General features: G+C 52.8%; 1 protein-coding gene across 1 annotated transcript; it reads left to right on the plus strand.

Moving 5' to 3' along the window:
• Positions 1-1881: 1881 nt before the first annotated feature.
• On the plus strand, positions 1882-27673 carry ankrd13b (ankyrin repeat domain 13B). The gene is made up of 15 exons (XM_088906690.1): positions 1882-2291; positions 15528-15663; positions 18065-18189; positions 18912-18957; positions 19489-19632; positions 20657-20846; positions 21439-21505; positions 21871-21952; positions 22566-22630; positions 23375-23508; positions 23636-23793; positions 24118-24279; positions 25175-25335; positions 25947-26023; positions 27429-27673. The coding sequence occupies exons 1-15, from the start codon at positions 2184-2186 to the stop codon at positions 27622-27624; spliced, it is 1851 nt and encodes a 616-aa protein (XP_088762816.1). The 5' UTR covers positions 1882-2183; the 3' UTR covers positions 27625-27673.
• The last annotated feature ends 315 nt before the right edge of the window (positions 27674-27988 follow it).

The following is a 27988-nucleotide window of genomic DNA, read 5'->3' on the forward strand; positions in this document are numbered from 1 at the left end:
AAACACAGCGGTGTCCCAAGAGTATCAAGAGGCGGTGGTAATTCAGCCATTTATAAACACCAAATAAGTTAAGAACGGTTACAAACGAGAATTTTTGATCCAAAGGTCTCATCCAGCTACCTCTTGGAAAAAGCCTGGATATCAGCAGCATATAGCTTCCATCAGAATCCCCCAAGCCTATAAAAATGTCTCCTCTTTTCAGTCTCAAACGCGCTTCCACTTAATTTGGACTTGTGTGCTCCGGTGCTAGAGAGCTGATATCGAAGAAGTCCTCCAAAGTCGTGGGCACTTTCCCTCGTGTCGAAAAGGCTTCTCCGAGATTTGTCAGGAATGCCCCTGAAAGCTGGTTTGTCCTCAAGTGTTTTCTGTTTTCTTCACGGGTTTTGTCCAGATGATCCACGACATTGGACCTCAAGTGAGACTTAGAAGCCCTTAGATTCTGAGACACTCAAAATAAGTGCGGTAACATCCACTTAATGTTGCAGTAGAAGATCAAAGATATTACCCCCTGGGCCGGAAAGTGGTTTTTCAAACACTTAAAAGGACGTCTTTAAGACGTTAGATATCCCATAGCACTGTGATAAACCACAAGCTTGGTTAGCATTTTACTTTGGTCCGGGGAGACCAGACATTTGGACCGGGCAAAAGCGGACACAGCGCTGGAACAAAGATTTCGCCTGTGAGCTCCTCTCGAGGAGCTTTGAAGTCGATCCATGAGGAGTTAGTGAGTGTCCTGGCCTGGTCCTGGCCTGTCCTTCAAGCAGATTGGCCGCCAGACGGATGAGAGCCCCAGGAGCGGCCTGGAGAGACAGCGCCACCTCTGGCCTAGAGCCCCTCATGGGGGTACCCGGGGGGGGTCGTCCTGCCCCACTGGCGACCACATTAACAAAGCAGCTACTTATGAAAAGAGAAATTAAGCTGCAAACAGAGACAACTGATTCTTGTGTTGTTATAACTATGCGGAGTCTCCCTTGCGTCGTTTTGTTCTAGAAAGCGAAGAATGAAAACGGGAATGCCTCCCCTGTCAAGCCCTTCTGATCGGATCCGCGCGTGTGACTGTGACTGGCGGCACCACTCTAGCGTCCTCAGCCCCTGAAGGCGCTATATACACGCAGGCTGCTGCCACTTCCACACAATGTTGCAAGCCCGGCGTCTCGAGCCGCGTGTTCAATTTGACGCGTCAACATTTGGACACGGTCCTCACGACCGACTCGCCCAGTTCTGCTCGGTCAGCCCGAAACAAAACACACACACACACTCGGGCTGGCGGGCGGTGAGCCCTGCACACTCACTCACACTCACTCACTCACACGCACACGCACTCACACACACACGCGGGCTGGCGGGCGGTGAGCCCTGCACACTCTCACTCACTCACACTCACACGCACACACTCACACACTCTCACACGCACACGCACTCACACACACACGCGGGCTGGCGGACGGTGAGCCCTGCACACTCACTCACACTCACACACTCTCACACGCACTCACACACACACGCGGGCTGGCGGGCGGTGAGCCCTGCACACTCTCACTCACTCACACTCACACACTCACACGCACACACTCTCACACACAAGCGGGCTGGCGGGCGGTGAGCCCTGCACACTCACTCACACTCACACACTCTCACACGCACACGCACTCACACACACACGCGGGCTGGCGGGCGGTGAGCCCTGCACACTCACTCACACTCACACGCACGACGCCGCCACAACCGCGCGTGTCTGTGAGCCGGGGGCAGCAGTGTTTCGCCGGGCAACACGTTCAGATCCAGCCTGTCACTCCAGCAGCCAGTCAGACCGGATGAGCTGCTCACAGCTCGAGTCAATACGCGGAAAATCCTTCTCTCGTCCGCTCATCCTCGCAGAGCGAGCGAGAGACGGAGAGAGAGGGAGGGAGGGAGAGAGAGAGAGAGGGTACAGACAGGGAGGGGGCGAGGAAGGTAGAATCATCGGAAAATCCAAGAAAGGCGAGTCGGTCACGTATGAATGTATTTATTTTTTATTTGTAGATTGCTATTCGAAAGCCCCGTATTTCCCACCCGTTAATTGCTTCCTTTATTTATTCCGCTCTCTGTATCATGCTCCTATAACCAGCCGCTATTCCGGCTCCGGCGATCCTGAGAATAGAACAACCGGGGGAAGAGAGAGAATAGCGAACTATGCACAGAGGATGATTTCCACAAGGAGAACTCCGGAGAAAAGTAAATACCCTCTGCACACCTTGGTGTGGTACAACCGGCATCGCCAGCTGGAGAAGGAGCTGACCGCGGAGGAGCAGGTAAGGCGCAGCTCGGCGCCCCAGTCCGCGGGGCTGGGGCGGTGTAGCCGGGGGGCCGCCCCGGCTCCGGGGAAGACAGCGCGAAAAGCGGTGGCCAACGATTTCGGGATCGAGGGAGTCTTGTCTGATAGAGCGGCATCGTCTGGCGTTTCACCGAGAGGGGTGGCACGGCAGCAGACACGATGTCGCTTGCCGGCTGGGGTATCCTGTCACTATCGCCGGTGCAGAAACGAGCGTCGCCAAGGCTGTCCGAGCGGGGCTCGGGGCTCTGAGGCGGGGGGCCGGCAGACCGGTAACGGCTTCGAATTGCATCGAGAGCCCCCGCGCTCGCAACCCCGGAAAAACACAAGGGCTGCACCGCCCGTCGCTGCGTTCCTTCTCCGCGGGCGCGGGTCCGAGAGAAGTTGGTGACGGTCCTGCGGGTTTCAGCGGGTTAAGCGCGCGGGCGAAGCGGGGCCGAGCGGCGCGAGGCAGCGCGGTGCAGCCCGGCAGGTGGGCGACGGGCAGCGCGTGAACGGGCGAGCCGGCACCTCGCGGCACGAGCCGTGTGACAGGCTGGGGCTGTGGCAGGTGGGTTTGGTCATTTCATCTGGGTAGTGAGAGTGTCTGTGCCTGCTTCTGTGCACGGAGTGAAGTCTGATTATATACATTGCAGTACAGCTCACTGGAAGAAACGTGCACCTCATTTATTTAACTAAATGTAATGTAGTACTTAGCATAACACAAAAAAAAACACAACTGAAGCCTGACATCTCGGCGTTGGGGATAATGCACAGACTGCGGGGCCAAAGACACAGGGCTGGAATGACAGACAGGCTTTGTAACGCGACCAGGAAAGGCGCTGAGAATCTTCCCTCGTCCCTGGTTCTGAAACGGCTTACATAAGAGATTCTCTGCATGGTGCAGGCTATAGGCTGGGCACAGGACGGATGACTACACACAGCGCTTTCCAAATGCGCGAGAGGAGCAATAGAGCAGTTTCAGCGCCTGATCAGCGCCGACAGCGTTTTTAGATGCAGGAAGTCGCCCAGCTTTTTTGCCAGACACAGACGGATGAGCTAAGTCGACGCGATGGCATGGCAGGGGGTAGACCGTGCGGTCGGAGGGGTGTGTGTGTTTTCTGACGCCTGGCCTGGGGTCGGGGTGACGATTGTGGGGGAGAGCCGCAGACCTGCTCCTGGTCCTGCGGTCCGAGCTGTATCTGGCCGTCACGATCGCTCGCAGCGTGATGGCGCAGGGGAAGATGTCTTGTGTTTCCCAGCGGGAACATCACAGATCACGTCCCGTAGGTACCCCTTGTCGGCATCCTTGACTTCCTGACTTTTCTGTCTTCCTCTGGATCGTCTTCCTTGCCGGACTGGACAGCAGGCAGGGGGCAGTGGTGGTGCGGTCAGAGAGCAGGGCTGTGGGCAGGGAGGAGGGGAGGGGGAAGACCTGTCTGTACAGCACCGTGTGTCCCGTGAGCTGGGGAGCACCTGGTGCGGACACCCGCCGTAGTCCAGGCCTGTCAGACACAGTCCCAGTTTCTGCCCCAGCCCTTATTAATAATAATAATTGCTTGCACTTATATAGCGCTTTTCTGGACACTCCACTCAATGTAACTTCAGGTAATGGGGATCCCCTCCACCTCCACCAGTGTGCAGCCCCACCTGGATGATGCGACGGCAGCCATAGTGCGCCAGTACACTCCCCACGCATCAGCCACATACCCCCAACGAGCTGCGGCTTTTAATTCCCCGACTTCAAAAGACCTTGAAAAAGCACTACACGTGCCACCGTGAGCAAAACGATTCACTGAGATTGTGGAGGAGGAATCCGTTGAGCACCAGCAGCAGAAGAGCTCAAGAAGCGCACCTGGGCATCCTGCGCTGGGCGGGGACACGCTATATTTCCACAGCGCATCGAGAGGTCCTCAGGCGACGGTGACTGTGCACAGAGCTTTAAGCTCAGCTAAGTACAAAACAGTAAAGGACGGTTTTTATTTAAAATCAGATCACTTTCTTGGCCATACACAATTTTCTCATATTAGGAATTTGTCTTTTCACAGACCCCAGCTTGCTCTCCATGAGACACACAGACAGGGAGAGAAGCTGGGGGTCAGAGCACAGGGTCAGCCATTTATACGGCCCCCCTAGAGCAGTTGGGGTTAAGGGCCTTGCTCAGGGGCCCAACAGAGTAGGATTCCTCTGCCAGCCACAGGATTCAAACCAGCAACCTCCCAGCCACAGGCACAGATCCTGAGCCACAGTGCCACCGCCCTTTAACACGCCGCTGTCCCAGAGCACTCTTGCAGGACTGACACCAGAAGCTGGCTGGGCTCCTGGGAGGCCCGGCCAGTGGGGGCCCTCAGTCCGAGACTGCGGTGTGGACGTCTCAGGTTCGAGTCCAGGCTGGGTCACCGAAGCCGTGGCCAGGCTCCCCTGGGTCTTGAGCCGGCCCTGGGCCCTGCCTGGCGCCTGGGAACTCGCAGTGTAGGCGGTGCCGCTTCTGATGGGTGCTCATTACAGCCAATCACAGCCTCCCGCCTGGCGGTGCAGAACCAGTGGGTGTCAATCAGGCGGCCACCCTGCTGCAGATCTAGGGTCAGAGTGGGAGGGTTGAGGACAGTGCCCGCCAGTGCCTGCTCTCCTGGGAAATACAGATATGTTAGGCAATCTGCCATTTGCCACTGACAGGGGGTGTTGCTGTGCGAGAAACTGAAGTGAGTTGGGCCCCCACACACCTGCTGGAGCCCGGGTCCATCGCGTGCCACCGGCTGGGGATCCCGGCCACAGCCGGCCAGGCTGGGCATGGGGACGTCTGGACCATAGGGCTCAACTTTGTTCAGATAAATCTCCATTATCAGAGCATCTCCTGTAGGACTGAGTCAATCTCATCTCTTTCACTTGCCCACTTTCTCTCCCTCTCTCTCCCTCAGTCCTTCTCTCCCTCTCTCTCTCAATCCTTCTCTCCCTCTCTCCCTGTCTCCCTCCCTCCCTAACTCTCTCTCAATCTTTATCTCCCTCTCTTCCTCTCTCCCTCCCTCCCTCCCTCCCTCACTCTCTCTCAATCTTTATCTCCCTCTCTTCCTCTCTCCCTCCCTCTCTCCCTCCCTCTCTCTGGGGTTTCTAGCCTTACTCTGCAGGCTCCACTCCCTTACTCACACCTTCGCTCAAATTCAGTTCTTTCAAATCCAAACATCTTTATTGGCATGACCGGCAAATGGCAGTGTTGTCAAGGCATATACCATCAGGACAGCTTCTACCGACATTTACAAGACACACACAACATAGGACGTACAGATGAGACAGGAGCTCGCATACTGGGCTGCAGCTCATCCGAGCTCCTTCTCCCCTCTCCCAGTAGGAATGGAAGCTGTTGTGATTCTGGCAGGTGCGGGAATTCTGGGATCAGATTAATTTTAGGGCAGAATGTTTGTCTAATCCCTGAGCATCTCTCCCCGTGCAGCCGAAAGTGCATCTCTGTCTCCGTGTCTACTCTCTCTCTCCCCCACTCCCTCTCCCCCTGCTCTCTGATGGCTTTACAGTCATTTTGAACAGCAGCGCTGACTGCGGTGCCGAGTGTCACTGGGGATGAAAGGGTGTTGCAGAAAGCTTTTACTGAGATGCAATGTGAGAATTATGATGGGGCCCCTCTGGCCACAGAATTGAAAAAAAAAGCTTAGTAGAAAAGTTTGCCTGCTTTCTTTAAGGCTGTGTTGGCCTCGTGTACCACTTGCTCTCAGGAAGCTGGGCTCTCTGCGCCAGTTAGCAGTTTCCAAATGCACATCCAGACATGTGGGGGGAAGGCTTTAAACTGCGCACCAGGTGTGCAAGGCTTCAAAGCACCAATGGCCTTCACAGCACTGTGCAACAGCTGTTTGCTTCCTCCGATACATTGCTTTCCCTTGGAATACATAGTTCCTTATAGTAGAGAAAGCAATGAGTACAGCACAGCACATTAAAGACCCAGCAGAAAGAAACAGCCTGGAGTCTCACAAGAGTGAAAGGCTTTTCTCCCACAACTGGCTGTTTCACAGGACACGGGTGTCTAGGGCTCAAGGGGAAACAGTTAGCCCCCTGCTTTTAAACTGCACACAGGGACTCTGAGTTATGTCCAGAAAGGTGTCAGTGACAGTTTACTACTTTCTTATTAGACAAAAACAACAGCAGGTGTGAAACTGGTGTGATCTGTGATGGGCTATAAATACTCATCTTTGATGGCTTTCATGTTTGGAGCTGAGGCACTGGGAGAGAGGCAGTGTGGGCTAGTGGTTAGAGCTGAGGCACTGGGAGAGAGGCAGTGTGGGCTCGTGGTTAGAGCTGAGGCACTGGGAGAGAGGCAGTGTGGGCTCGTGGTTAGAGCTGAGGCACTGGGAGAGAGGCAGTGTGGGCGAGTGGTTAGGGCTGAGGCACTGGGAGAGAGGTCTTGTGGGTTACTGATTAGGGCTGAGGCACTGGGAGAGAGGGAATGAAGCAGTGTGGACCACTGGGAAAGAAATGACTGTTCTCAGAACATTGGCTACACAGTCTACATTGGTCAAGTTGATCAATTTAAGCAACGACAGGGAAAGAAGACCACCAACCCACACAGCAAATCTGTACTGAGTATGAAAATACATACTGATGCAGGTGATGTAGAACAGAGTTTAAAAATCCAGCAAGCGGTAGGGTGTGTCTGCGAGACACCGGTGGAGCCGTCAGGGACTGTCAGCACAGTGGGCTGGCAGGCATGAGACAGGCCTGACCTCACCCCCCTCTCGCTGACAGCAGAGCAGAGCCACGCCCCTGTGCCCCTGTGCCCCGCCGCGCTCCCAGAGCTCCCAGACCCCAGCCAGCTCGCCTCCCCAGGGCAGCTCGTGTGGGCCGGGGCCAATCAGTGCGCCCACAGAACTTGGTTCTCACCGTAGTTCGCCCTTCCAGCCGTTCGGAAAATTCTGACTCTATTTTTGCCATTTTCCCTGAGGTTTTGCCTCGCTTAGACAACATCCTGACCGTGCTGCGCTGTGGGTTCCCATGGTGTGCATCATGTTTTCCTATAGCCCTTGTGCTTCACCTTGCACTGCTGTTACTACAGTAACATCTGCTAAGGGTGACTTTGCCTCTACTGATTGTATGTCTGGGACATGTGTGACTAAACCTTACAGAAGATCTGGTCAGATTTCAGACGTCAGGCTCGGTCCGGTCAGTACTGGAATGGAATCGGGAACGCTCATCGCTCTAGACAGGAATTTCCAAACCAGCGCTGCATTATGGTGACCAGGATCCCTGTGCTAGAGGAAGTGCTGTCTTTCAGATGATAGGGGTCCCAGGGTTCTGTTCACAGAGGAGGGGTTCTGACCCCAGTGGCCTGCCTAGAGTCCACTCTGGGCCTCTAAAGTCTGGCCTCTATAAAGATCTTAATTCAATTGGTGAATCCAGACTGGACTGCAGATGAAGTTGGTCCCTACCTATAGATAAGGTGCTTTGGAATGAAAAGCACTGTGTAAGTGGAAGCCATTGATATTATTAATATAACTAAATCAACTATAGAAAGTAAAGAAAGGAACTCGGACCCAGGCCACCTGGGCATGCTGCCTGCTCGGGCTCGGTGTATGAATAGGATATTGTTTATGTGACTGCTTTTCTCTTTCTGTTCGGCCAGTTCTGTCTCTGCCAGAGCGTGGCCAGAATTGCAGAACACAAGACAAGCAGGAAACGCAATTAGAAAGGTAATTTAGACGGCTGAGATAGGAAAATGGCAAGGCTACAGGAGTCCACTCGCTCGGAACAGCAGAGCGACGCATGGGGCGATAGGGCAGTTCCTGTCTGTTGAACGCATCGGCCCTTTGAAGACTCCACTGCAGTAAGATCAGTCTTGTCAGAGAGAAGTCAGAACAAAATTTGCGAAGGGAAACGTATTCTAAGCAGAGAGACCATAGAGTTTTATGGGTGTGTGAGTATGGAATTGTGTGTGTGAGTGTGGGATTGTGAGTGAGTGAGTGTGGCTTTGTGTGTGAGTGACTGTGGGTTGGTGAGTGTGGCTTCGTGTGTTGAGCGTGGGTTTGTGTGAGAGAGTGTGGGTTCGTGTGTGAGTGAGTGTGAGTTCGTGAGTGAGTGAGTATGGGTTCGTGTGTGAGTGAGTGTGAGTTCATGAGTGACTGTGGGTTCAAGTGTGAATGAGTGTGAGTTCATGAGTGAGTGAGTGTGAGTGTGAGTGTGTGTGGGTTCATGAGTGAATGAGTGTGAGTTCATGAGTGAATGAGTGTGAGTTCATGAGTGAGTGTGGGTTCATGAGTGTGAGTTCATGAGTGAATGAGTGTGAGTGTGTGTGGGTTCATGAGTGTGGGTTCATGAGTGAATGAGTGTGAGTGTGTGTGGGTTCATGAGTGAATGAGTGTGAGTTCATGAGTGAATGAGTGTGAGTTCATGAGTGAGTGTGGGTTCATGAGTGTGAGTTCATGAGTGAATGAGTGTGAGTTCATGAGTGAGTGAGTGTGCACCCCAGAGGGCAGACTGTACTGAATCCCACTTCAGCAGAGCGCAGAAGGGAGAAGGAGCCGGATCGAGGTTAGGGACCAAGCGCTCCACTCAGGGCTGCAGTGGGGCTCTGGGAAGGGGCCCTGGCGCTTGCTGCACCGCTGGGCATCACTCAGTCCCCCTCTGTCTCCTCTCACTGCTTCTTCATGAACGCGACAGCGATCCAGCCTGAGTGGCGCACAGGGAGGTTTCACTCTGCATAAAGAACAACAGCACCCAGCTCGGGTTTTAAAAATCAATCGAAATCAGTCAGTCATCTTTCCTGTCCCATTGTTTTCCCAAGCAGTTCCTATCCCACAGCTAAAATCTCTCCGAATCAATGTGCAGAATGATTCGGAGAACCTCGAGGCCACTATCGAACAGGTCTTCAAGGGCTCCTCAATCTCACCTGTCCACTCAGGGCCAGATTGGGCTTGTTGGACCCTGAGGGGTCCCAGAGAAACTGCTTGATGGAGGCCCTGGAGAACCAGGAGATCTCCAGTAGGTGCAGCACTGAGACACTTCAGGTGCCACACAGAGCGATAGGAGACACACAGTAAGTTAACTTAATGATCGCAAAATGAAAGTCCTGAATTAATGAGGTACAATGCTGTGAACTGTTACTAAGCAGGAAAGCAAGCTGATGGGGGGAGGGAGGGGGGGGTTCAGCCAAGAATTATTGATCCTGGGCACACTTCCAGGCAGCTGTCTGGCTCCGTGCCACCCCTGCCCTCTCAGTGCCCTTCGCCAGGGCCGGCGATCGCACGCAGGGCAGATGCCCCGGTGTCTCTCTGGTGAAGCCAGGGCCAGTGGACACAGCTGTGTCCCTAGGGGCCACAGCCTTCAGAACAGGCGCAAGACTCCAGCCGGCCCCTGGTTCGATCGGTCTCCCTCAGCGTGATCTCCACACCAAGAGGTCCGGGCATCTCCGAGAGCAGGGCTCACAGGAGTGCTCACCAACAGGAAGAGGCTATTCGGCCAGTCTGGTATGTCCGATGGTGTAAGAGATCTCACCCAGTCGTGTCTGGCTGATACTCCCAGGGTATTGGATACAGCAACATGGTGGGGCAGCTTGTTCCAGACTCCAGAAATCTGTCCTGATCTCAGCCTTACTTGCACAATGCCTGAATTTCCACTTGTGCCATCAGGACCTTGTTTTCACTGCTATTTCTCACAGAGTCTTCCAGGATTTTGAATACTTGCCTCATATCTCCCCGTAATCTTCCCCTTTCACCTGTCTTCTGACTGCTTCCCATCCCAGCAAGCACTGGACACAAGGCAGGACACACCCTGGACAGACACACAGACCCAAACACAGACATGCACTCACTCACACCCGGAAGCCAATTAATTATGTTTTTTTGGACTATGGGAGGAACCAGAGCACCCAAAAGAAACCACTTTGCCACCATACCATCTTCTTTCCTTTTCAGGACTGAAGATATTCAGTGCCTTAGTTTTGGTTCGGTCTGTGTCACTTTCCTTTAAGCTTGGATTGAAATGGATACCTTCTTTAACCCTGGGAAAAGGGGTTGAATTTGTCCAGTTGAGCAAAGGATTGGTGCTATTAGACAGTTCAGAGATCACCTGGAGTCAGATAGCCCTGAGCTGGTGCCTCCTTCTTTAGACAACACCCCTTGCATGCTACAGCAAAATGTCACCCGGACCAGTCCTTCAGTCACCCCTTGACAGCTCACTAGACACTGCTGCAGCAAAAAGAAAGAAAATAGTCACGGCTGCAATCACAATTGATGGCCATGGGGTGGCGCTGTTCGTTATGGGTTAAGGGATAGGAAGCAGCAGAATGTGTGGCCAATGGAGAGGCCTAAGTAATCGCATGCAGATACAGGAGAGAGGACAGGTGATGAGAGGTTCATTGTAAGGTTATTGAAAGGGCTTGAATGGGGCAGAAGCATTTATATCCAGAAGACTGAAACTGACCGATCTAATGTGGAAGAGCCAGTCAGCAGTCTGCTCATCTCAACATCATCAATAAATGAGCCAGACTCCTCCCCTGCCCCCAGCAAACTCACACACCCCTCCATCCTGGTTACCATGGAGACCCCTGCTCTGTTGCTTGCTCTTCTGCATGGCGACAGCTACTAGAGCTCAGAAGAGGGGAGGGGAGGGGGGGGGTGGGGGTTGTTTTTGCTAAATGCCCCCTGCAGCCCCAGTGCAAATGAAAGATTAATGGTGGTTTAAGTAGATGCCAGTCTGAATCAAGTCAGCCCAGAAAGGCTGCAGGAACAGATGCTCCAGACCGCGGCTCTATCAATAATGCAGCTGCCCTGCTCAGGCATGGAGCGAGGGAGCGAGGCAGGGGGGAAAGGAGGAGAGAGGAGGGAGAGGAGAGGGAGGAAGGAGGAGGGACTGTTCTCCTTTTCTTTCGGTCTTCCGGTGATCTCCCCTCCCTCTCTCCCTCTCTGCCCCTTTTGCCCCCAGGCCTGTCCCTCCAAGCACCCCCTCCCTGCCCACTCCACCCCACCTGGCACAGGCTGCCCGGGCACCACTCACCGCATCATGGCAGCCAGTGGGGCAAACACAGCGCCCCCCACAGGCTTTTCAGCTGAGCATCCGGGTGAGAGCGCACTGGGCAAAGCTGACAAGCAGGAGGGGAAAGGGGAAGATCCCGGGAATTGTGCTTGATCTCAACAAAATCTGAGCGACGGAGGAGAGCGATCAATACGGAGCTCATTTATAAACAGCTAAACTGGCAGCTGGAGCGCTCTCTAATTAGTCAGCAATTTTGAAAACGATAATCGCTCGGGCCCAGTGGCCAGCCTGCTGCTCTCGGAGCACGCCGCTCTCTCTCTCCCTGTGCCGTGTGTTCCCAGAGGAAGTGACCGCTGCCGCTGTCTGAGTCGCCTGGCTCCAGAGGTCAGCTCCTGGCCTTAGAAGCTGAGCGTGTCCATTCCTGAGCCTCACAGAGGAGGAGACCAGGCTGAGTAGGATTGGGCTGTACGCAGACTCGACTAGGCTGTGTTGTGTTGGAACTAGATTGGACTAGGGCATTGGGACAGGTCAGAATCGGACTGGTTGAGACTAGTGGGAATGGGATTCAGTTGGGATGAATTGGACTGGAAGTCCACTCAGCTGATCTTGGCCAGGCCAAACTAGACTGCCGGGGACAGGGCACTAGAGTGGGGCGTGAGCAGGATCGCCCACGGAGTCACAGCCGTGTCCGTGAGAGTGACGGGCTCCAGCAGGGTTACTGTGGGTGAAACAGGACAGCCCTGGGCTCTCCAGCGGAGACCGTCCATCAGACTCCCAGTGTACAGCGGGGCCGTCTGTCTCACCCACGCGCGCGCGGGCTCACACAGCTCTCACATGCATGGATCGGCCAGGCCTGCCCCTCCTCATCCTCCTCTGGATAAAGAGGAAAGGGCAGATCCAGGCCAGCAAGCATAGATGCGCCAGTCTCGGTTCCTCCTGGATTCTCCAGAGGGAGTTTGGAAAATCATGGGGTGGTCTTCCGGCTCTCGATTTCCGCAGAGCAGGGCCTGATGGGATTGGCCTCTTCCAGGCCATCAGCCTCACAGTGCTGGGGACGGTGCTGGGGAGCGAGGCCACGCTCAGACACTGGAGATCCCTCTCCGCGTTTCCGCAGGATCGCACACGGAGTCTGCCAGCGGCCCCCTCCCCCCCGCCTCCTCTTCCCCCGTTGCTATGGCGATCCATCTCAGCTGCTCCCCCCCCACTCCCCGAGTGCAAATTTTGTTTTTCTCTTTTTTTTAACGTACCGATACCTCCGGGGGGATAGCACTGCAGCTCTGCTGCTGGGAACTCGTTAGCTGGGGCGCGTTAATTAGAGCTTGTTAATTACAGCCCTGTTGTATGGCACTGTGCTGTCTGGGGACGGGGGTAGTTTACCTGTGGAAGGGGGACCGCGCTGCACTGCTGCTGAATGAGACCCAGCCCACGGTGGGACACACGTGTCCACCCTGCCTGTCCGACACTCATACTGGGTCTCCCAGCAAATTTACACCGCCAGCACAGAGTCCTCACTTTCTCTGCACATCTCTGCAGTTTTTTCTGTGCAAACTGCACAGTCCATAAATGGATTACATTTACAAAGCGGACAGAAGTTGCCTGTGTTAATGGGCTCTTTATGACCCACCATAAAAACAAATCCTTATACTTATACAGCGCTTTTCTATACACTCCACTCCAAGCGCTTTACAGGTAATGGGGATCCCCTCCACCCCCACCAGTGTGCAGCCCCACCTGGATGATGCACCAGTACCCTCCCCACACACCAGCTCTCAGTGGGGCGGAGAGCAGAGTGATGAAGCCAGTTCAGAGATGGGGATTATTAGGAGGCCATGATGGGTAAAGGTCAGGGGGAAATTTGGCCAGGACACTGGGGTAACACCCCTGTGAATTCTCAGAGCTGGTCCCATGATGCAGTGGAGCTCAGTGCTGTCTGGGGAGCCATGCTGTGTGACCCACCAGAGTCAGTCCTTGACGCAGGCCAGGACCCTGGGGTCAAAAGCAGTGCCCACCAGGGGGCGCCACAATGTGACCACCTCTCGTGTCCGGGATGGCCCGGGTGACCAGCAGAGGGCTGACCAGCGCTCACCGTGGGAATGTGGCCCCTGGGGGTCCTCCTCGTGCATGTGTCATTCACTGCTCTGGCAGCACAGCAGTGTCTCAGAGCTCCCCCTGGAGGCCAGGAGCCAGCGTGTGTATCCGAGGCGCGGTGCTGGGCGGCCGGAGGTCAGGGGAGTTAGCGGCTCTTGGGCTGGACAGCACGCTGAGATCACGCTAAAAGCCCTGGCCCAGCCCTGCCAACACCAAGCCCCTGAGAAGCATAGTACAGCCATGGTAAATCCAGAGGGAGCAGGGAGATAGCTTGCAAATGGAGAATCTGAAAACAAGCACTGTGGTCTGCTGTTCTACTATTCACTGCTGTGTAATTAATATTTAGTAGGACATTAGAAGCTGAAAGCACACGACAGGCCATGTGACCTGTCTCCTGGCTGTTAGGAGTTCATCCATCCAGGCGTTTCTCACAGCTGTGGCTACCTGGCAATATTATTCCAGGCACTAAAGCTCCTTCGAGCAAAGATGGCGGTTTTAAAACGCTAAGTGCGCGTTTGTCCCGAGACGGCAGCCTGCCGCTCCCCACCGGAAGAGTCCCCCTCCCTCCACAGGCCATCCCAGCTGAGCTGCTTCTGCGTCCATGGAATCAGGTCCTTCCACGCCGCAGTCCACGCAGATCAAACACTGACCCTTTCACGCAAACTCAAGACTCGGCGTGCTTAATGAGGCTGCATGCGCTTGCATCCTAACGAGGAGGCTGGGTGGGAGATGTCAGACGCAGCTGCGCTCTTGTCTGGGCCCAGGACACCATTTCCACTGCTGCAAACAAAACCACTGAACAGCTTGTTTCAGGCACCCACTACTCTTTGTGCAAAGGTGTGGTTCCTGTTTTCATTCCTGAATGTAGATGCTCTTCATTTCCATCTGTGTCCTTGGTTTGAGTTCATCAGTATCTTTCAAGATGCTGGGTAGCTGTATCGTGTGCCTTAGCATTGCCCAGTGATACCATGGCCTTGGAGACTGTGTTATGTCAAAATCAATTCAATTATCATGTTTGGAGACCCATCATCGCTTGTGTCATAGAGTGACACAAATGTTGATTTAAAGATCTTGCCCTGCAGACAGTTAGAGGTTTGTGTAAAAGCAGGTGGCTCCAAAATACATTTTCAGAAGCAAGAAATGAAAATGATTAGCTGCCTGGTGCCCATTTAGGGTTAAACGGATATAAAAGGTTGTTGGTGGTTTCTTTCTGAGGGATCCAGGGAGACAGGCAGAGTGGACAGCTTGTTTTTAATCTTATTTTTAGTTTTTTGGCTGAAAGAGATGGGCTTGGGGAGCCAGTGCAGTGCTCTGACGGGCTGGAGTGAGCACAGTGAGTAATGATGTGACTGTGGCGTGACTTAGCAGAATCTCCCGGCGCTCAGGGTGAGATATAAATAAATTCCTCACCCCCAGGTTGTTAGCCAGTGAGCACACCCTCTGGGATTTCTTAGGAAAAAAGTCAGGAGAGTGACGACTATCTTAGCCAGTGCCCAAGACACAGGAGCACCAACACCATTCCTTCTCAGCTCCATCCTTTAAAGAACACCAGAAAAAAGAGGGTGCTTTCTGACAGGATCTGACACCAATCAGGCCATCAGGCTGAGCATTTCCCTGCTCACAATTCACCAGCTCAGATCAGATCTTCTACATTATTCATAACCAGAGACACAACACCAGGCAGAAAATGGAGCACACACAAATACAACCACACATCCACACCAAAAAGAAAGAGCAGACTGCAGCACAGCGAAGGCACAGTAAAGCACAGCTAGGTGTGGCAAAGCACAATTCCATCTTGGGAAATCATGGAAAAGCAAGTTAAGCATAGGAGAAGGATGTAACTGGTATCGTGCTAGAGTTACCCAGGTGAGGTCCTGGGCTTGTGTGCCACGCAGGGTCTGATGCAGACGCTCGTGCAGAAAGCTGGTGATTATTCTGCTTGGGGAGGGGGAGCAGGGAGAGAGACGGAGTGGGAGTGAGCGGGGATCGCAGGGGGAGCGGCTGATACAGACTTCCACAGCCCCCGGAGAGCGGCCGTCTGCGTCTCTCAGAGTGTGATGGCTCAATTAGCACTTGTCTGCATCTCGCTCTCTCCCGGAGCTCCCTGTCCTCTGTGCTGAGAGTACGACATGCCACACTAACCCCCCCGCCCCTGTCCTGCTGCTCTCGGCCTCAGGTGAACATCGAGGAGCTGGACCCGCGCGGCCGGACGCCCCTGCACCTGGCCGTCACGCTGGGCCACGTGGAGAGCGCCCAGGTGCTGCTGCAGCACGGGGCCGATGTCAGCAAGGAGAACAGGAATGGCTGGACAGGTAGGAGCACGCGGACGGGGAAGGGTCAGGCCTCTGGAGTCCTGGCAGACAGATACAGTATACGGGGCAGACAGACAGGTACAGCATACAGAGCAGACAGACAGATACAGTATACGGGGCAGACAGACAGTTACAGTATGTGGGGCAGACAGACAGATACAGTATATGGGACAGACAGATACAGTATATGGGGCAGACAGACAGATACAGTATGTGGGGCAGACAGATACAGTATATGGGGCAGACAGACAGTTACAGTATGTGGGGCAGACAGATACAGTATATGGGGCAGACAGACAGTTACAGTATGTGGGGCACACAAACAGATACAGTATATGGGGCAGACAGACAGATACAGTATACGGAGCAGACAGACAGATATGTTATGTGGGGCAGACAGACAGGTATGGTATACGGGGAAGACAGACAGTTACAGTATGTGGGGCAGACAGAGAGATACAGTATACGGGGCAGACAGACAGGCATGGTATACGGGGAAGACAGACAGATACAGTATACGGGGCAGACAGACAGGTATGGTATACGGGGAAGACAGACAGATACAGTATACGGGGCAGACAGACAGATACAGTATATGGGGCAGACAGACAGGTACAGTATGTGGGCAGACAGACAGATACAGTTTATGGGACAGACAGATACAGTATACGGGGCAGACAGACAGATACAGTATATGGAGCAGACAGACAGATACAGTTTATGGGACAGACAGATACAGTATATGGAGCAGACAGACAGATACAGTTTATGGGACAGATACAGTATATGGAGCAGACAGACAGATACAGTTTATGGGACAGATACAGTATACGGGGCAGACAGACAGATACAGTATATGGAGCAGACAGATACAGTATACGGGGCAGACAGACAGATACAGTATATGGAGCAGAAAGACAGATACAGTTTATGGGACAGACAGATACAGTATATGGAGCAGACAGACAGATACAGTTTATGGGACAGATACAGTATATGGAGCAGACAGACAGATACAGTTTATGGGACAGATACAGTATACGGGGCAGACAGACAGATACAGTTTATGGGACAGACAGATACAGTATATGGAGCAGACAGATACAGTATACGGGGCAGACAGACAGATACAGTATATGGAGCAGACAGACAGATACAGTTTATGGGACAGACAGATACAGTATATGGAGCAGACAGACAGATACAGTTTATGGGACAGACAGATACAGTATATGGGGCAGACAGACAGATACAGTATACGGGGCAGACAGACAGATACAGTTTATGGGACAGACAGATACAGTATATGGAGCAGACAGACAGATACAGTTTATGGGACAGACAGATACAGTATACGGGGCAGACAGACAGATACAGTTTATGGGACAGACAGATACAGTATATGGAGCAGACAGACAGATACAGTTTATGGGACAGACAGATACAGTATATGGGGCAGACAGACAGATACAGTATACGGGGCAGACAGACAGATACAGTTTATGGGACAGACAGATACAGTATATGGAGCAGACAGACAGATACAGTTTATGGGACAGATACAGTATATGGAGCAGACAGACAGATACAGTTTATGGGACAGATACAGTATACGGGGCAGACAGACAGATACAGTATATGGAGCAGACAGATACAGTATACGGGGCAGACAGACAGATACAGTATATGGAGCAGACAGACAGATACAGTTTATGGGACAGACAGATACAGTATATGGAGCAGACAGACAGATACAGTTTATGGGACAGACAGATACAGTATATGGGGCAGACAGACAGATACAGTATACGGGGCAGACAGACAGATACAGTTTATGGGACAGACAGATACAGTATATGGAGCAGACAGACAGATACAGTTTATGGGACAGACAGATACAGTATATGGGGCAGACAGACAGATACAGTATACGGGGCAGACAGACAGATACAGTTTATGGGACAGACAGATACAGTATATGGAGCAGACAGACAGATACAGTTTATGGGACAGACAGATACAGTATACGGGGCAGACAGACAGATACAGTTTATGGGACAGACAGATACAGTATACGGGGCAGACAGATATGGTGGCTCAGGGGTAGGTTTGGCTCCCTGTGGACCTCTGTGGAGACAGACACAAAGTTCTCTGGTCTTCATGCCGTTGCTGATCTTAATTACTTAATTGGAGTGCGTACTTAGAAAGTAGGCTGAGCCATTATTTCCCTGATGGGGTGGAGCTGCCCCCCCCCCCGCGAGTCTGAGAGCACAGGTGCCCCCATTCACAGAGCGCTGGGTGCTGTGCGTGAGTGTGTCGCCCTGACAGCCCGCGAGCCTGTGACTCGAAGCAGGAAACTGACCCCCCCCCCTCTTTTCCCACCTCTCCCCCTCCTGCTCAGTGCTGCAGGAAGCAGTCAGCACCCGCGACCCGGAGCTGGTGAGGCTGGTCCTGCGTTACCGGGACTACCAGCGGACCGTGAAGCGGCTGGCCGGCATCCCCCTGCTGCTGGAGAAGCTGCGACAGGTGACCTCTGACCTCTGACCTCTGAGGGTACCGAGGGGAGCCAGGGCAGCAGCACACAGACATGCAGAGAGAGGAGCAGCGCTTGGGGCGAGAGGGGAGAAACTGTGAGCAGAGGCTGGAGCTGAGCATTGCTAACAAAGAGAACATGCCGAGCAGAAGGGAAAGAATCTCCCTGCTGTTTTTTCCTCCATTTGACTCACTTCCAGGTCGCTTATTGGCATGACCGATGAGTACAATCAGTGTTGCCAAAGCAAATAAAAATAAAATTAACATGAAACAAAACAAAACTAAATTAAATTAAATCTACAGACATTTACAACAAAGACATATCCTAAAATATTTACATATACTGTAAAAATATGGAGCATTATTGGGAGACAGGCTCACTGTTCCTCAGGCTGTGACAGGAGATCACATACTGGGCTGCCAGTTCAACTGAGTTCCCTCCTCTCTCTCCCAGTAGGATTGGGAGCTGTTGTGATTCTGGCAGGTGTGGGAACTGGGATTAGATTTCTGACTTTAGGGAAGAATGTGTCTCTAATCCCAGAGTATCTGTCACAGTGCACTTCTCCGTCTCTCTGCGAGAGGTTCTACCCTCAGCAGGTTCACTGCTCTGCTCCCTCTACACCTCTGATGTCTGCCCACCTCTCGATCTATGCCACCAACCTGAGTTCTGGTCTTCTGTCTTTCCTGTTCTGTGACCAGTGCTCTCTCTTCCCCAGGCACAGGATTTCTATGTGGAGATGAAGTGGGAGTTTACAAGCTGGGGTGAGTGGTGGTCCTCTCTGAGCCCGAATATGGGGCAGACAGACCAGCAGGCCTCACCCGACCTGTGCATGCAGTGACACCTGCTGGACACCTGCTGTAACTGATACGCTGGCTGGAGAAAGAGCAGTAGTGGGAGTTGGGATTCACTTTGCATGCTCGAGTTCTCATGGAATAGTCATATTGTTCAGGGCTGAGTTTGCTTGAAGGCAGCACAGCTGTGTGTATATACTGATTAAGAATATATTTTCTCAGTTTATCTACAGAGCCCTTCTGTACTAGAATGAGCAGACCTCTCCCACTTAGCTTTCAGAGGACACATGGCACTCCACATAAGTATCAGTCTCTTGCATGAGCATATACTTCAGGCCCTGCATGAGGCATAAGACCGAGACTCTGCTGTGTTGGAGTCTGCTCTGTTTTGTGCTGGGCTTTGTGTCTCCCACAGGCTGCTCATTGTAATCTGGTGGGGTTCTGTAGGTCCCTGCAGATGTGTTAGTGTCTTGTTTCTGTCTCCCTGCCCCACTGCCCCAGTGCCCCTGGTGTCGCGGATCTGCCCCAGCGACACGTACCGCGTGTGGAAGAGAGGGCAGAGCCTGCGGGTGGACACCACCCTGCTCGGCTTCGATCACATGACCTGGCAGCGCGGTAGTCGCAGCTTCATCTTCCGAGGTCAAGGTGAGACCCACTCCTCCTCCTCCTCCTCCTCCTCCTCTCTGCGCTCCTGCCTCGCCCCCGAGCTCCTTCCATCCGAACCTCTCTCCCGTTCTTCAGTCATTCCTGTTCTAGACCTGCGATTACCTCAGTCTCCCTGCGGCCGATCACTCTCAATTCAATTCAATTCAGGTGCTTTATTGGCATGACTGATGAGTACAATCAGTGTTGCCAAAGCAGAACAAATACAATTAACACAAAACAAAGAATCTAGACATTTACAATAAAGACACAATCATAAAATATATACACATAGACGTATGGAGCATGACTGGGAGACAGGCTGACTGTTCCTCAGGCTGTGACAGGAGATCACATACTGGGCTGCCAGTTCAGATGAGTTCCCTCCTCCCTCTCCCAGTAGGATTGGGAGCTGTTGTGATTCTGGCAGGTGTGGGAACTCTGGGACTAGATTTCTGAATTTAGGGAAGAATGTTTCTCTAATCCCAGAATATCTGTCACAGTGCAGTAGGAAATGCACCTCTGTCTCGGTTTCTCCCCGCTGGCAGTGGGAGCACAGCCTGTCCTCTCTGGGCAGCCAGGTCTGCCTGTTTCTATGGCCAGGCTGTGGTCACTGAGCTTGTCCTCTCGGGGCGTCCAGGTCTGCCTGTGTCCAGTTTCTATGGCCAGGCTGTGGTCACTGAGCCTGTCCTCTCTGGGCAGCCAGGTCCGCCTGTGTCCAGTTTCTATGGCCAGGCTGTGGTCACTGAGCCTGTACTTCATCAGGGTCTGTTTCTGTTTGCTGTTATTTATCTAGGTTAGATATTCAGCTAGTGTGTATTGTCTGCGTGGGGTTCTGTAGCATTCCAGTTTGTGTTGTGTTTGTGTGTGAGATATTGCTGCGTGATCTGTGCTGTGATGTGGCTGATTCTAGCAGTGCTGTCCTGAGGCTGGCTGGTGTGGGTGTGGCTCGGGCCAGTGAGCTTTCTCCCTGTGGCCAGTCATTCTGTCCTCCTCCGGCTGATCACTCTCTCCCTGTCCCTCCCAGACTCCAGTGCCGTGGTGATGGAGGTGGACCACGACCGCCAGTTGGTTTTCTCAGAGACACTGTGCGTGGGCTCTCAGGACAGCCCCAGCCTGCTGGGGGCACTACAGCCCACCAACGAGCAGGTGACCAGTCGACTGACAGCCCCGGTGGTCACCACGCAGCTGGACACCAGGAACATCTCCTTTGAGAGGTGAGAGAAAGAGAGGGAGAGGGACAGGAGAGAGGGGGAGAGAGGGAGAGGGAAGGAGAGGGACAGGGACAGGAGAGAGGGAGAGGGGGAGGATAGAGGAGAGAGGGACACAAGGAGAGGAGATGGGAGATTGTGGAGAGGGACACAGGCCGAGGAGAGACGGGGAGTGAGGGAGAAAGGAGAGAGGGGGAGAGGGACACAGGGAGAGGAGCGAGGGGGAGAGGGAGGGAGAGGAGAGAGGAGAGAGGAGAGAGGAGAGAGGAGAGAGGGACGCAGGGAGAGGAGAGAGGGAGAAGGGGAGGAGAGATGAGAGAGGGACATGGGCCGAGGAGAGAGGGGGAGTGAGGGGGATAGGAGAGAGAGGGAGAAGGACACAGGGAGAGGAGAGAGGGGGAGAGGAGAGAGGAGTGGGATAGGAGAGAGAAGAGAGGGACACAGAGAAAGAAGAGAGGGAGAAGGGGAGTGGGGAACAGGAGAGAGAGGGAGGGACAGGGACACAGGGAGAGGGGGCAGCCACAAGCCGGGAGTCTCCCAGTGAACAGCAGTGACACAGACTGAACCAGCTACTCTCCCCTCTCGCACTGTACGTCAGGAACAAGACAGGGATTCTGGGCTGGCGAAGCGAGAAGACGGAGATAGTGAATGGATACGAGACCAAGGTAACGAGGAATTCCGCGTGGGAATGTGATGGTGGAATTCCAGTCCCGGCTGTGGGAGGGAGAGCGAGCAGTTTCCAATTCTGTCAGGAAGGAAACGTTTCAGATGAGAATTATTTGAGCCTAATAATAATATTTGTTGCAGAAAGTGCCGTTATATTTACAGTAGGACTTTTTGTGGCACGTTATTTTCTTTTCTCAAAAAGCAATATCAAATAGCAATATAATAATTCTCACTTATAGTTTTACCTAATTAATAACAGTAACATTACTATGTTAGGTAACATTCATCATCTAAGTGAAATTAATTAAATATTCATCTTAATTAATTAACATTACCTACCCTATGACCTCTTTCCTCACTCCAGGTGTATGGTGCCTCCAATGTAGAGCTCATCACTCGAACCCGCACTGACCACCTCGCTGACCAGCACAAGGGCAAGAGTAGAGGTATCCGTGGCCCCTGGCCCCTGGCCCCTGGCCCTGCGTCCCACCCCATCTGTCCGTGCGTGTGTGCTCTGCCGGTGTCGGGAGTCACTCCTGTCCGTCCGGACTGACTGCCCCTGTGGGTTTTCCTCTGCTGGTGCCCGTGTGTCCACCTGTCTCTCTGGGGTGGGTGACCCCCCCCCCCCCCAGCCCCTTCACAAGACCGAGCAGGATTCCTCACGGCTTCTGAGCAGCCTCATGCCAGAAGAACCGAATTTCTCAGGAAATCACTAAGGACAAATCTTACGTAGAGAAAAAACTTTTTTTTATCACTGCCTTATTTCTGACATTAATTCGTGTGAAATTTAGAAGGGTATTTTAAAACTCCACCTTCAATGACCTATGCCCATGATTTCAATGTTTTCTCCTAGGCCACCTGGTCATGACCCCTGACCCCTGGCCGGTAGCCTCTTAGTTGAGGATCACCTACACAACAGTGCCACCTTGTGGCACAAGCAAACAATTGAAGCTTCTACTGCATTTTCAGCCTCCCTCTCTCCCGCACTGCTCTCTTTCTTACAGTCAGTCCTCCTGTGTGTGTGTGTTTCATTGCCTACTCTATGTCCTTGTTCTCCAGGCAGTAAGACCCCTCTTCAGTCCTTTCTGGGAATTGCAGAGCAGCACATGGGCTCCAACAATGGGGTGAGTGGGCCCTGCGCAGTGTGTTGGGTGGTCTCACAGCGTCTACTCAGTGTGCATCACTGTTTGATACACTGCAGTGTGTCGTTCTTTGCTCTTTGTGTGTGAGTGCATTGGTGCTCTGTGCCAGTGCTTTGTCTTTGGATGAAGTGTCTCAGTAGTTTGTGATGGGTGTGGTAGCTCTGTTGTTAAGGATCTGCGCCTGTGGCTGAAAGATCTGTATTAGTATGTGCCAGCGCTCTGCATTGGTGTGTACAGTGCTGTGTCAGTATATGTCTGTGCTCTATGCTCTGTGTCACTGTGTATCAGTGCCCTGTGCCAGTGTGTATTTGCGCTCCGTGCTCTCACTGTGTCAATGTGCATCAGTGCTCTGTGCTCTATGTCAGTGTGTATGTGGGCCCTGAACTCTGTGTTAGTGTGCATCAGTGCCCTGTGTCAGTGTGCATCAGTGCCCTGTGTCACTGTGTATCAGTGCCCTGTGTCACTGTGTATCAGTGCCTTATGTCAGTGTGCATCAGTGCCCTGTGTCAGTGTGCATCAGTGCTCCAGGCAAGTGTGTATCAGAGCCCTGTGTCAGTGTGTGCTAGTGCCCTGTGTCAGTGTGCATCAGTGCTCCCGGCAAGTGTGCATCAGTGCCCTGTGTCAGTGTGCATCAGTGCCCTGTGTCAGTGTGTGTCAGTGTCCTGTATCAGTGTGCGTCAGTGCCCTGTGTCAGTGTGCGTCAGTGCCCTGTCTTCTGTGCTGCAGACCCTAGTGACCCAAACCTCCTGCTCCCACACCAACCCCACGGCCATCACAGCAGAGGAGTACTTCAATCCCTCCTTTGAGCTTGGGTCTCGTGACATCGGCTCGCCCTGTGAGCTCACCACCAAGACACAGAGGTAACTGCCTCCCCGCCCCCCCTCCCTCCTTGTCTCTGTCACTCTGCCTCCTCCCTCTGCCCCAGGCTCAAAGCAAGCTAAACAAATCTCTTTTCCCCTCTCCTCCCGTTGTCTTCCACCCTCCCAGGTTCAAGGCAAAGCTCTGGCTGTGTGAGTCTCACCCCCTCTCTCTGTCGGAGCAGGTGGCCCCCATCATCGACCTCATGGCTGTGAGCAACGCACTCTTTGCCAAGCTGAGAGACTTCATCACCCTGCGTCTGCCTCCTGGGTTCCCCATCAAGATTGGTCAGAGCCACAGAGCACACACTCTCTGACACACACATACTCACACACTGATACACACACTCACACACACACACATATACACACTCTCTCACACACACACACACATATACACTCTCACACACACACACACACACACATATACACTCTCACACACATCCACAAATATACTCACACACTCTCACACACACACACTCACACACACACACACACATACACACACACTCTCACACACATATACACAAATATACTCACACACTCTCACACACACTCGTCTTACATCTCAACCCTCTTACGTCTCTCGTCTGTCCTCTTGTGTCTCCACAGAGATTCCCATCTACCACATCCTAAATGCGCGCATCACCTTTGGCAACCTGAACGGCTGTGAGGAAGGGGGCGGCTGGGCCAGGGACAGCCCCAGCACAGACACCCCATCCCCGGGTAGCGACTCCTCCAGCGTCAGCAGCTCCAGTTCCACCAGTGAGACATGCTGAGCACTGCACTGCAGACCATACCTCTCCTAGACACTGCCACTGTGGAACCACTCTGAACTCTTCTGAGACCCACTGACACTCTCCTGAACACACTGACACTCTCCTGAGACTCACTGACACTCTCCTGAGACCCACTGACACACTCCTGAGACCCTCTGACACTCTCCTGAACACACTGACACTCTCCTGAGACCCACTGACACACTCCTGAGACCCACTGACGCACTCCTGAACACACTGACACAATCCTGAGACCCACTGACACTCTCCTGAGACTCACTGACACTCTCCTGAGACCCACTGACACACTCCTGAGACCCTCTGACACTCTCCTGAACACACTGACACTCTCCTGAGACCCACTGACACACTCCTGAGACCCTCTGACACTCTCCTGAACACACTGACACTCTCCTGAGACCCACTGACACACTCCTGAGACCCACTGACGCACTCCTGAACACACTGACACAATCCTGAGACCCATTGACACTCTCCTGAGACTCACTGACACTCTCCTGAGACCCACTGACACACTCCTGAACACACTGACACTCTCCTGAGACCCACTGACACACTCCTGAACACACTGACACAATCCTGAGACCCACTGACACTCTCCTGAACCACACTGACACTGATGCACCACAATGAAGTATTCTGAACCACAGTGGCACACCGCTGAACCACCTGAATTCTCCTGAACCGCTTTGACACACTGATACATGCCTGAATCCTACTGACCCAGTACTCCTGAATTACACCAACGTACTAAATGGTAAACTACCACAATTAGAAATTAGGACTTGACTGGTGTACACTGCTGTGCCACAAACACTGCTCACCTCGTCTACAGTTCAGATTTAACTGCTGTGCACGTCTGTCCTCAGCATCCTGCCGCGGCGGTGAGATTCCAGCCTGTCTGTTCGAGGTGCCACGCGGGTACACTGTGCTGGGCAGTCACCGTGACAACCTGCGTGAGGAGGAGGAGGACCTGCTGCAATTCGCCATTCAGCAGAGCCTGCTGGAGGCCGGCAGCGAGTATGACCAGGTGAGACTGCAGGTGACAGCTCCCCCTGGCTGCTGGGAGGCCAAGGCACATCATGTTACTGTAGGATCGCAGAGATGAACAGTTCTGGTTTTTCACTGTTAATGACTTAGTTAAACAAATTATTTACTTAATTAGTACAAGGTTGCAGAACCTCAGTTCTTTGCGTGTTAAAACCAAACAATCCTTGTATGTGGAGCCAGTGTACAAGATAAGATAAGATCACATTATTGGCCATATACAATTTCTTGCATTAGGAAATAGTCTTTTCACAGACCCCCAGCTTGTTCTCCATGAGACACACAGACAGGGAGAGAAGCTTGGGGTCAGAGCGCAGGGTCAGCCATTTATACGGTGCCCCTGGAGCAGTTGGGGTGAAGGGCCTTGCTCAGGGGCCCAACGGAGTAGGATTCCTCTGCCATCCGCGGGATGGCTCTAATGAAAGTCCAGGGCCTGCATTGAGAGCAAGCTAACCTGTCGAAATAAAGTGAACTTGGTAATATGTGCATGGGTTTGCTGCTCTTGAGTTAAAAAAATGTCCTGAACAATTTGCCCTGTAATCAAGGCCTGTTCTCCCATTCCTCCTCTGCCCCCCCCCATCTCCCCATTCGCAGGTGACGATCTGGGAGGCGCTGACCAACAGTAAGCCCGGCACTCACCCCCTGTCCTGTGACGGCAGTCAGCTCCAAAGGTCCGCAGTCAGTATTGCCCTGTCCTCTTCCTTCACTGCGCTCTGACACAGCGCTGCCCGGAGGGGCCCCACCCCAACCCTCTCTGCCGAGGACGCACACAGCTGCCACACCTGCATGCACACCCCTGTGCCTCCCCTGAGATAGCTCAGAGCACTCCCGTCACACCTGTGTGCTTCCGCATCCTGCCTGATCGTGCTGAGCTTTTCACGCACACTGTTACTGCAGGCAGGTGGCCTTTGCAGGGAGTCTTATTTCAAAGGGGAACTGCAGCACTCATTTGACATTTTGGGGTCAGAAAGAATCAGCACTGATGCGTGCATTGCAAACCACAATAGAAATAAAATGTACACAGTAACGTGTAAAACTTCCAATTTACATCACAAAATTGTTAACATTTCTAGATCTGTGCAGCACCATGTTCTGCGATTCAGAACAAGGCAACAAAACTCCCGGTGAGGTGAAGCGGCCCTATTACACTGTAAACAAGCAGGCTTGTGAATACATGTCTTTTAATCTGATAGGGATATTGCTCTCAACTTTGAGAGGGTTTTGCCAAAAAATACTACTTACTTGTTAAGTCTGCATGCAGATCACATGGGAATATTTCTGCAGTGAACTGTCTGCTGCACACCCTGTACTTGTTCTCTCTACATCACATTACATTAGTCATTACAGGGACTAGTGAGCAGGAAGGGCCGCTTCACATCACAATTCGCACAAACGCTCGCTCTCGCACATGACGAGACCAGGGGTTTGCAACAACATGGCGACTAGGAGTATTTTCACCAAGTTCACAGTTTTGTGCTTAATTCAAAATTTGCAAAAGCTTTCTTAACAGTCAGTGGCTTTATTGTGTTACTAAGATTTATTAACTGGTCTGACAGATTGGGACTGCAGTCCCTCTTTACTTTACCTGGGACTCCATTCCCAGGTAAAATAAAGTCTTCCTACAGGAGCCCTGCAGGACTGTTTCTTATGTCCATGCCTCACGGAGACTTTTTCCGGAATATTCTGACTGGATCCGCAGAAATAGACACAAAGCAATAACCTACAGAAAAGAGACAATCTGAGACTTGGAGACAAGAAGCAGAAAATAAAAGGTTCTCCACATGCTGATTCCTACAAAGATAAAAAGACACAGAGGGGGATAAAAGCCTCTCTTGCCCACTCACAGAGGGGCCTGTGTACAGTTCCAAGTCTGCTACGCTAAAGTAGAGAATGTCTGGGCTACAGCCCGTACACCCCTTCACCCCTGTTCAACACCTCTACTGATATTTCTCATTTCAATATCGTTATGCGATTGTAACTGTTACAGCAGCAACTGTAATAAATTAGGGCTACATGCAGGCAACTTGACAGACTCACTTCCAGACATCATCTGGCTCAATCTTTCTCTTATTTCAGGACTCCTCAGCACAGGCCCCACCCTCAGCCCAGCCCCCACAGCACTCCATCCAATCCGGTGCTGAGGAGCTACGATGAGCAGCTACGGTTGGCTATGGAGCTCTCGGCCCGCGAACAGGAAGAGGCGGAGCAGCGGCAGCGGCAGGAAGAGGAGGAGCTAGAGCGCATAATCCAGCTGTCACTCATGGAGAAATAGCAATGATAGGGCACCTACCTGTACGAGAGGGGTGGAGTCACCAGGCACAAGTTGGGAGTGGGAAAGGTAGTCACACCCTGGGGTGTGAGCAAGAGACATCTTCCAAAATAAAGAGGGGAAAATACCAGGCCTTCCCCCGCCACCTCCATCCCCCTCCAGGCCACAACCCCTAAACCTCAGCCTTGCTCTGCAGACAGAGGCCCCAGCAGCACATCTTGGACCAGCCCAACCTACCGACTCTACTGACAGAGGACTTGAACTACAACAAAAGAACCGCACCTCAAAATGTTTCGAGCCCCTTCAAGGCATGCTGGAGCCCGGTCACACCTGGAGTTAAAAGGACATCCCACACGCAGGGCTGCAG

The sequence above is a fragment of the Atractosteus spatula genome, chromosome 27, assembly GCF_055471065.1.
Source record: "Atractosteus spatula isolate fAtrSpa1 chromosome 27, fAtrSpa1.hap1, whole genome shotgun sequence".
Classification (NCBI taxonomy): domain Eukaryota; kingdom Metazoa; phylum Chordata; class Actinopteri; order Semionotiformes; family Lepisosteidae; genus Atractosteus; species Atractosteus spatula.

What these genes read in the sequence shown, in the direction of transcription:
- ankrd13b (XM_088906690.1), top strand. Translation starts at nt 2,184, where the DNA reads ATGATTTCCACAAGGAGAACTCCGGAGAAAAGTAAATACCCTCTGCAC. An exon ending in TGGGTTCCCCATCAAGATTG is followed by an intron (nt 23,794 to 24,117) that starts GTCAGAGCCACA and finishes GTGTCTCCACAG; the next exon opens with AGATTCCCATCTACCACATC. An exon ending in CCGGCAGCGAGTATGACCAG is followed by an intron (nt 25,336 to 25,946) that starts GTGAGACTGCAG and finishes CCCCATTCGCAG; the next exon opens with GTGACGATCTGGGAGGCGCT.